Source organism: Fomitopsis serialis (genome assembly GCF_022376445.1).
Source record: "Fomitopsis serialis strain Sig1Antser10 chromosome Unknown B0H18scaffold_99, whole genome shotgun sequence".
Lineage (NCBI taxonomy): Eukaryota > Fungi > Basidiomycota > Agaricomycetes > Polyporales > Fomitopsidaceae > Fomitopsis > Fomitopsis serialis.
Window position 1 is genome coordinate 130,545 of NW_025955059.1, and position 10,286 is coordinate 140,830.

Genomic DNA, 10,286 nt, shown 5'->3' on the forward strand with positions numbered 1-10,286 from the left:
TGAGCCGTGGCAGGGTCCTCGGCGGCGGGGACAGTCTCCTCGGCGGCGGGGGCAGTCTCCTCGAGGCGGGAGGCCGGCTCCTGGACTGCCGGAGTGTCCTCGTCGCTGTCCGAGATGAGGGCGCGCGACTTCGGCCCCTTCTTGCGCGAGGTCTTGGGGGCGGGGGCAGCCGTCTCCTCAACCTCAGGGGAGACCTCAGGAGCCTACTGAGTAAGATTTAACGTTCGGAACGTTAAAGCCGGAGTGAGATTCGCCCGTCTCGAACGTGGCGGCCGGCGCCGGCCGGAGGGGTCCGGGTCCACGTTGCAGACGTGATCGTTGCCAGTGGACCGGCCGGAGAGCATGCCGGCCGGTTCGGCCTCGTCGCCAACGTTGCGGCCGGCCCTCCCCTCCTCAAATCCCATCCTGAACGCTTCACCTGGCCTCTATTCCCCGAGCGTTCCAACGCTCCGGCCGGAGCGTGTCCCAGCCCACCCCTCACTCCTCAACGCTCCACCCGGCCACCTTTACCGAGCGTGTCAACGCTCCGGCCGGAGCGCGTCCCAGCCCACCCCTCACTGCTCAACGCTCCACCCGGCGTATTTCACCGAGGGTTCCAACGCTCCGGCCGGAGCATGTCCCAGCCCACCCCTCACTCCTCAACGCTCCACCCGGCCCCCTTTACCGAGCGTGTCAACGCTCCGGCCGGAGCGCGTCCCAGCCCACCCCTCACTGCTCAATGCTGCGCCCGGCCTTGCCTGTCAGCAAAACCGGCGCCCCGAGATTACATCGGCCACTCGGGTGATACATTGTCCAAGGGGCTACGCTAATTTCGGTGATGGGACATCATATTGTGATTTCACATCAATATGGATCACTATGGATCTATGCTTCGGGTGGAGGCATCGACTCGTGATCTTATCCAGGGCATGAGGTAGCCTCATGGCGAACGGAAGGTACCCACGAGGCCGGTTTGGTGCGGGGATGTCTGTCTGATATATCTCTGCATTGCCTTGAACCCTTGCGACACTGCTCATTCCCCTGCCTCTGCCTTGTTCATACGATGATCACACCGGAGCAGGTGCGCGTCCAGTACTTGTCGTATTTGGACGCAATGTATCTTCGCTTCCTCTCGGCACCGGAATCGCGCGCCCCGCGTGCTCCACTCCCCGGACTACTCCTCGATGTGTATCTCGTCCGCCAGGCCCGGCGTGCAGCTGAGATGCTTGCAAAGGCGTTCAATAATCGACGTACGTGCCCATAAGTTGTCAGCTTCCATGGTCATTTACTCATTCATGAGCAGTTACTTTGCCGTGGGATGCAACAACTCATCCATGTGCCGTCCCGGACGACGATGAATTGGCCACGGTGCAATACGATGATTGCTCAGACCCGCTCACCATCGAAGACAGTAAGGGCCGGATGCTGTTGTGGCATCTTCCCGGCGTGATCATAGAGCCCTTTGAGGTACGCCGGAATCCAGAGGGCTTTTGCCGACTGTCTCTAAAACAATACATAAATACAAGGGTGTAATATGGGATGCGACGATGGACCTCAACCCACTCTTGGCCCGGAACCGCCCGAAGGCTAGCGCGGGCTGGAGGGAAAATATCGCGAACTTCCGGCAGCCGCAGGAGGGGGACGAGCTCGTCCCGGCATGTGTGTCGTTTTCACCGGGATGGTTCCAGCTCGGACACGACGTACGTATTCCAATACGTTTTCGACATTATTTCTCTCACAACGAGCAGGGCGCGGACGATGTGCCAAGTGTCTCTCGACTGCTCGCCGATCCGAACACTGCCGTCGCCGGCCGGGCGTGGTTGGCCGAGATGATCTATCCGCATATCATCATCTCCGGTGTGCTGCACATTATGCACCCGGATTTATATGACGCCGGTATTGCCTCGGTTGAAGCCTTGCGAAGCGATCCAGACCGGGCCAGCGTTGTGGATACGTGGCAAAACCCATTCAATGCGCTCTCGGTGGTGACAAACCGCGCAAGCCCGGTTCATCGCGACAAGATGACTCCTCTGAATGTCTATGACATTTTGATGACCATCGGGGGCGATCACGAGCAGGTCATCCGGTTCCCGACATTGCATCTCAGGCTTCCCTATCACAGTGGTACAGTGACAGCGTTTTCGGGCACTCGCCTCCCCCATGAGGTTCCGCTTTCATCTGCGGAGCGGTTGTGTGTAGCGTATTTTATGCGACGGAATGTACATCGCTGGGCAAATGTGCCTTCTGCCGGTTGGCGCAGCACTGGAGAATGAGGAGGACGGGAGGCGGGGAGAGTGGTTAGCGAAGGGAAATGGCTATACATTTGGCACTCCGTAGCTGTACGTTTCGGGGTCCATAACAATCCATGTTCTTTGTTGATCACAATATGCTCTGATGCGCATAACGCACACCGGGACATTACGTAGGTTTGACCGGGGAAACACAGGCACATCTCAGTAACATCGACATCTCATTGTGCACTACTTTGGAGTCTGATACAATACCACGGTGAACATTACTTGAATGCGGAATCAATCACCCGGAAGTACGACACTGCTGCCGGGGCCGTTGGAGTCTCCCCGCGCTGCCAGGCTTCCAGCTCGGCCGCATTGGCCCGGGCGGCAGCATGCCAAAAGTTCAGCTCTGCCTGTATGTAAATGTCCATGGTTTTCATCGCCTTCCCCAATTGCTGCAACCATTTCATCATGTTGTTTGGCATACTGGCTGGCATTTCATCCGGGCAGAGTTTCGCCGGGAGCGGAAATCTGGGCAGGTGTACGCGATTAATTTGCTCGGCGCGAACAGTGACTTTGTCCTAAGACATGCATTAGCATGACCGTTTAGCAGGGTGATAGGTCATCCGTTCGACGTACCCGCAATTTCTCCAACTCGAGATGCTGCGAGACACGCCGAAGCTGATCCTTGGATGCTTGGAGCTGGTCTTTGATGATGTCGTCCATACAAGCCTGGTTTGCTCTCAATTCCTCCAGCATTGCTTCCGGGGTAGTAATTCCAGCGGGTAGGTCGTTCACGGTTTGATTTACCGCGCCTTCCCATGCCACGGATTTAGTATCACCGGGGATGCGCGCATCGGCCCGAACATTACCTATGTGCTCTCCGCCCGAGACTGGCATTCTCGGGAGATATTCCGGCGTTGAATTTTGACCATCGCCAACCATTGTGGTTCCCTTGATTACATTCGTAACAATGTCCACCTCTTCGGCACCCGGGGGGCCACAATCTCACAGTAGGCGGACATGGCGTCGGTGAGACCGTAGGCTTCGGCGACGTCGGCCTTCAGGAGCTCCTGAAGGCCAATCATGAGGGCAGAAACCGACTAAGTTGTTCGTTTGCTGTGAGTCTACGTAAGCAGTACCTGGCACACTCACCAGGCCGACAACGAAGTTGTCAAGTGCCCCGGGCGCGGCGGGATTCCCTTTCGCTTCGGCAAGTGTTTGGAGAGTCTTGGGAATCATGAGATTGGTTTTGATGTCTTCCAACACTTTGGTGAGGATTGCATTCATGTTGACTATGAGGTTCTCGGTGAAGAGTGCGGGGGCTGTGTAATCGCAATGGTAGTTGATGTGGACACAGTGCGATGGAGGTCTTATCGGTAACTGATCTCCAATCTAGAGCACGTGATTCGACTCTGGGAGGGTTGCCTTCTTTGGTATGGGATGCTCGGCACGTGTGTCACATTGCCGAGACATGACTTCTCGCAATTCAGGTGGTGTGACAGTATTTGTGCTTAATCACCCCATCACACCGTCCTTCTACATTCAGCTCACACTTGTTTTCTCTTCCAATATGGATATGGTGTGTTCCCGTCGCTCCCACCAATCCCATCTCGTGCATTAACCGAGATGGGCAGTCATACATTCCGGAAACATTTCCGTTTTTCAGATGGGAGCTCCTTGCATTTGCATTGTCCACCCCGTGAGTGCTTCCCACGGTTCATTGGAGAGCGCCCTGGTAACATTATTACTTAGGCATGCCGAGATTGTCGCCGGGCGGCCGAATACATATTCAATCACCCGATATCTGTTCGGGCAGGTTATTTTGTCGGTCACATACGAAAGAAGCCAAGTATCCATGCGTGTGCCCGACACCGATGATCGCCTGGAAAGAATCATGTTGCTTTTTGATGTTGTTGAGGCACGGGATGGAATGTTAGAGGGTTGACCACCTCGTCATAACTGTAGTGGCGCTTTTCTCCTGCTATCGTGCTTTGCATTAGAGTTTTGAATGCCAAAGGCCCTTCACTAATTACCCGAGACCTGGCATGGAATATAACAATCCTTGCCCGGTCACATTTATCACGCATTCGGTGTGTCCCTCTAAACGCACTGCCAGTCCCTCTAAGATCCAACGACCGACAGGTTATTGGGATGCCAATGTTATGTATAGAGGTGTGCTGCATTCTCACGGACACTCCCTGCACCGAGGCCGGGCCAAGAGGTTCAGAAAGTGCACGGGCCGAGGTTTTCCAAAGTGCTCGGGCCGAGAGTTGGGACAGGCTCGGGCCGGAGTTCGGGACAGTGCTCGGGCCGAGAGTTCGGGACAGTGCTCGGGCCGAGAGTTCGGGACAGTGCTCGGGCCGAGAGTTCGGGACAGTGCTCGGGCCGAGAGTTCGGGACAGTGCTCGGGCCGAGAGTTCGGGGATGCACTCGGGCTCGGAGTTGGGTTCACGGAGGAGCTGTGCGCGATGTATGGCTTGGGCCTATTGCTCGGACCCTGGGAGCTATGACGTCGGAATGATGGTATTCTCCCGGAGAGACATTTTCTGTATCAATGGACAGTCGGTACAGCTATGTCATAACATTCGGTTCAATGTACAAATCCCGCCATGCCACCATCGCATCTTGATGCAGCCGATCAAACAGTGCAGCCTGTGCCCGGCAGTGTTGTGAGAACCCGGGGTACTCGGCCTGCGTGTTTCTCGTTGCCAGCTGCCGCCACCGGGATGCTTCGTTGGCAAAGTATCGACACACGGAGTCAAGCTCCCGGCGCAAGATCGCAGCTTCCTCCTCCAATCTGTCAACCTTTGACCGGGCGTGGAACCACTGTACCCGGTGAACTGTACTCAATGTCAGCAAAGACTCCAATGTTGTACGCGCATGTTTCCTACTGATTCCCAGTTCGTCATCGCTCCGCATGTCGCCACCGACGTCGACATTCCATATCCACGAGGACGATTTATGCCTTTGTCCCGGCTTATTAGGCTCGGCGATTGCAGTCACTGTGTTGAGATCATCCGTTGTAAGTGGCTTGTACTTTGCCTGCTCTTCTCCCGAGACGCCAAGTACTTGCATGGCGGCTCGGGCCCGGCGATAAATGGCAGCTTGAAGCTGCACAGCTCGGTCGAGTTTCCCCAACTTCGTGAAGGATCGGGTGCGCTTTGTGTGGCCTTCCCTCCTCCCGTGCCGAATGGTGGTCTGGAACTCGAATGATTTCTTGCCAATGAGAATCCTCAGCTGCTGCAACGCATCATTTGCCTGTCCACGGCGCAGGGTCAGCTCATGTGCCGCCAATCGTTGCAACCCATTTGCAGCAAGTGCATTCCGGGATAAATTGGACGGTAGGCCGAGTTTGGTATGCTCGGACCCTTTGACGGGTACGGAGCTGGTGGTAGACTTGAAAAGAGGCGCCATGGGCTGTCGTCGTTGCGGTCCTCCTCCCATTCATCCCCGAATCGTCTTCCACTGCATCCTGCTCTGCGATGCCCCAGTTATGCCTTCGGTGAATGGCAGCCGCTCGCCTGTGGAAACGCCGGATTTGGATCTCAAGAGTCTTCCTCCGTTTCGCCAGTTTCAGCTCCTGCGGCCGAGTAACGATGGCCCCCATTTTCTTCACGTCCTTCTGGATTCCGAGTCTGGACTTACGTCAGAAACACACCGGACAATGGGTGTGGAACACTTACTGTTGCTCCTCAAGCTTGAGGCCATCTGCGATCCAGTCCGCTGTCCCGACGCGATCCTCGCCCTCTCCCTCCTCTTCCGCCAGCTTTATTTGAAGCTCGAGCCGGGATGGCACTGTGATCATATCAGAACCTAAATCAGCCTGGGTGGCCAGTGGACCCACTGATTTGTTTCTTGGCTTGGTATCTATCCATTACCTTGACATCCCGAAGCCTTTTCCGTTGTACTATCCTCAGTTCCCTCCTCCACGCTCCCAGAACTTCGGCATCGACACTGGCCTCCTTCGCGGTCAGGTCGGCCTTCATCTCCGCCAGCAGTGGGCGGTTCGCTTTGATTTTCCTTCTCAGCGATGCCACTATCAATTGTCAGCCCGGTGTTCTCTCCGAAGATCAGTGAGAGGCCTACCCATAGTGATCATTTTCTTCCAATTCCAGTTGTTCATGTGCCGGTCGAGTGTTTCTTGCCGATGGGATGTTGACATTGTGCGTGTACTACCCGACACGGGATTGATCCCCGACCATTGGGTTTCGATGATCTCGCCGTCAGCTTGCCCGGCCCCCTCGGTGAATGTGAGAGAGTGCCGGAGTTCGCATTCGGCCTTATGACCATGAATGTGAAAGAGCCCGATGCACTTGTATAACACAAGGCCACCGGGCATCTCCAGGTGGGGATTCTGGTCAAACCGGTCGTCGAGATGGACATGGTACTGGCACATTATGTCGTACGAGAGGTAAACGTGCCCAATCCCCTTGACCGATAGCCCAGGGCGTTGGAAAGGGAGTAGTCCATGTTCATCTGACGTTCACCCTTCTGATAGTTCACTACCGAGTGCGGAAGGAAGCACCCGTGCCTCAAACAAGATGTTGCGCCGATCCCGGTGACAGCCAGCTTATGCCGGTCGGCGTTGGCCTGGGAGACCGCCTTGTGGTCGTTGCAGCTTGAGTGCTGTGGGCGTGTTAGCCAGACGTTCTCATGGCCGATGTAACCACCCTCACCATCTTCACGTCCTTCGCTACTTTCAGGTGCTCCTCGTATGGGCCGGGATGAACCATGAACATTTTCCCCGGCATCAACGGTACGTCGTTCTCGGGCTTGCGCATTTTCATTTGCTCGGCGTGGAAGTTCCCATCCATGACATATCCTCGGGCATATAGGTACCTCCAAAACAGTTCAGCTGGCGTATACCGGTGAACAGGGTAACTACTTACTTCCTATCATCCACCTCCCAGTCCGCGGGTATGTTCACTCCGGGCTGCGGACACGCCGGGCAAAAGTGAGCGAGGTCACCGTTTCCCGGAGCCCCCCGCCACTGTGGCCCGTACCCGAACTGTTTCTTCGCCTGCAGCAACGCCCATTCCCGGCTTACCCGGAGCAACTCGAGATATCGATCCTGTGCAATGGTGATCATCTGGGCAAGCAGGCGTTCCGGCAACTGACTCACGGGTACCTCATGAGGAAAAGCCGGGTTGTCGCCCGGCGTATCCGCTGGTAGAAGTTCATAGCCGTAGTCTTGCACTCCAAATTGTCCAGAAGAAACGCGTCTAAGACCGCAAAGGTGAAGCACGTGCGAGCCTTCCGCTGACTCGCCGGATACAGCCCGGCATCAGCAACTGCGACGTGTGGTCACCGGCCCAGGGACATCCGCACGGCGTCACCGGGAGGAAGTGCACCCCGGACGTGTCAACAATAGTCATCATGGCTGGTGGAGGCCGTGGTGGCGAGTCGGCGTGATGCAGAGGGTCTGCAGGTATCTCGGCTTCGTCGTCGCCGGCAGCATTGGCCGGCCTATTGGCTTCTCCGTCCTCGTCATCGTCCAAGACAGCCGCCGGCTGGGAGCACTCCCCTCCTCGGTGCCCGAGGTTGATTGATACTCCAACCTGACGGAGCCATGCAGGTTCCCAGTATCCCCCAACATTCCACTGCTCAACCCGGTGGAATGGTGTTCGCCGGTGCTCGGCGAGACAGCACGTCGGGCAGAAGATCGGATATCCGATGCAGGACATGCACTTCCACACACCGCCACCGTTGTTGCACCCGGCGCACATGTAGCTGCCCTCCGCGTTGAGCGGCGGGGGTGTGTAGTGGGCGTACAGGGATCGGAGGTAGTTGTGCTGGAGGGGGATCCATTCTCTCAGCATAGCGGTTGGGTCTGATGGTGTGGGTAAGGCTCAGTCCACAACAACACTTGGGAATTCTGTGCACCTGTGGGGCAGTCTGACGAACTGAACTGAAATCACAGAATGTTGTGTTGGCAACATCATCGGTTGGTGGTGTCCAGCTTAACTGTCTCGTCGCTGACCGAGCTGTTCGACGGGGTGTAGCCGGTGGAGTCTGTAACCCGCTGTTCTGTATTCGACAAGTCGTGACCGCACACCCCTTGCTGTAGTTCGTTTCTTGAGTGTGAGCTCAACCACTCCGGGCGAGGTTGCTATTGGCCGCAGTCGACCCATCGTTTGAGGGGCGCAATCACCCCACCGCCAGTTGAACAAGGAATACGTGCAGCGTGGTCTCGCCGTCGGTCAACACACAGTTGCGTCTTCCCTGCCATAGTCACCTACCCCACTTTGGAGCGGCCGGCCGCACGTGCACCGAAGACAGTGGGGCCGGGCCCAGAGAAACCGATCTGAGTCGCAAACCGATCGTTGCCGCCCAAATCAGACAGCTATTTCCGATGAAATTCATGGTTCTCATGAGAAGCGGCCGCGTAATGGGCCGGCGGTTGCTCCCCATTTGCATATACAATGATGCGGCCGGCAAGGTATCGATCACACCGGTCCGGCCGGCCTGCCGGGTCACGTGTCGGGTGCAATGGGTTTCATCCGGGCAGACGAGGTGCTAGAAGAATTATGGGTTGCATTTGGGCCGAAAATCAGATTGACCCCTGAGATGAGATTCAGCGATCGCCTAGTCGGTGCGGCCGGTGATGGACCTCGTGAAACGGGGTAACCGGAGTCCTCGACCTGTGCCCGGTGATGTAGAATCTGGATGCACGGGATCCTCGAGAGCGAGGCAACGGAGTCACACTTTTTGACAAAACCATTGTCTTCCGTCCTTTGTGACGAGCCGGCCGGAATTCTTCCCATCAGGGCGGCCGGATGCGGCTAAAGGGTGAATGTACAGAACAAATGTGATCATGTAATGCTTAGCCCAACACAGTTGTTGCGGTCGGGTACATCCGTGCAAGGTCACAGTCGACGATTGTCACGAACAGGCCTTCGGGATCACTGTCTCCGTAGCGCCGAATATACCCACCCTTGTACGACTACTTCGTCGACACTACAGCCTGCTCACCCTGCATCCTCACTCCGTCAGCCACGCTCGCCATGGGAAAGGTCCTGGGAGGCACCAGACCTCGTCATTCTCGAAAGCAATCTGAAGGCCTGGCAGGAGGCTTCCGATGATCCCGAGGGCCGCCAAGAGCTTGTTGACAACAGCATTCAACGGCTCGAGGCCCGGAAGCAATACAAGTTCGATGCCGTGTTACGAAAGGTACGTAGTCCAACAGTTGATGGGTCAGTGAGGAATGTCCGGTAGCGTGTCGGCAAATGGTACTCGAACCGCCGAGGGTCGAAGGAACGGTCAAGAAGGAGATGTTCAAGCTCGGCAGGGAATAACGTGGAGACGGTGGCCGCCCGGACCGGAGATGAGCTCGGGAGATCATGACAAGAATTGGTCGGGAGAGGGGCAAGGACGGGTCGGATGAGGAGGAAGCGATGAGGAGGGAGGGGAGGAGAGGAGGAGAAGGAAGGGAAGCCAGTGACCCGGCACGACATTCCGGGCATCTACCAAACCGCCCTGAGGAACTCTGCACAATCTGTCGCCGGAGGACCAGGCCGACTAATGCAGGTCGCAAGGATGGAATACCCAGGTGTGGCCAGCCGACCTTCAACGCAAGCAGCTGGAAAAACACGCGCCAACATGACCGCGTTTCATGAAGACATGTGGAGGAAATGCGGGATGAGGGTTTTTGCTCGGCGGGTACCGATGGCTGACGGGAAGACCGGTGTGTTGGAGTATGTGCATTACTGGTAATACATTGCTTCGGTGTCCTGAACGCATTGGCAGGTTCGACTTTAACGACGAGATGTTCTGGAGGAAGGCGCCCCGAGGGTTCCGAAGTCACCGGGAGTCAGCCCGAGTGGAAAACGGGAATCATGTATGACTGTGGAAGACATACGTCGAGGAGCCTTTGGTATGTGGAAGATTCCGCAGTGTGTCCGACAGCTGAATGAAGCGTCACCAGATGCGAATGGATTCGGGTCGAAGAGAGCCCGGGCCCGGCAGCACTGATGAGACATGGACTGGACGAGGACGAAGACGGGTACCCGTTGTTGCCTCCAGCGGATCACGATTGCTTCAAGAGACGAAGTTCAAGCGCGTATGTTGGGG

General features: G+C 56.5%; 2 protein-coding genes across 2 annotated transcripts; both read right to left on the bottom strand.

Moving 5' to 3' along the window:
* Window positions 1–2,494: 2,494 nt before the first annotated feature.
* Window positions 2,495–3,503, bottom strand: B0H18DRAFT_958292 (uncharacterized protein; the record flags this gene model as incomplete). Its single annotated transcript, XM_048042677.1, has 4 exons — window positions 2,495–2,794; window positions 2,853–3,167; window positions 3,206–3,286; window positions 3,369–3,503. The coding sequence occupies 4 exons, from the start codon at window positions 3,501–3,503 to the stop codon at window positions 2,495–2,497; spliced, it is 831 nt and encodes a 276-aa protein (XP_047888479.1).
* A 1,993-nt stretch (window positions 3,504–5,496) lies between these two features.
* B0H18DRAFT_958293 (uncharacterized protein) lies at window positions 5,497–8,035 on the bottom strand (the record flags this gene model as incomplete). The annotated part of the gene is made up of 8 exons (XM_048042678.1): window positions 5,497–5,851; window positions 5,900–6,011; window positions 6,095–6,298; window positions 6,623–6,842; window positions 6,893–7,055; window positions 7,106–7,287; window positions 7,339–7,412; window positions 7,462–8,035. 8 exons carry the CDS (start codon window positions 8,033–8,035, stop codon window positions 5,497–5,499), a joined length of 1,884 nt encoding a protein of 627 aa, XP_047888480.1.
* Between the last annotated feature and the right edge of the window lie 2,251 nt (window positions 8,036–10,286).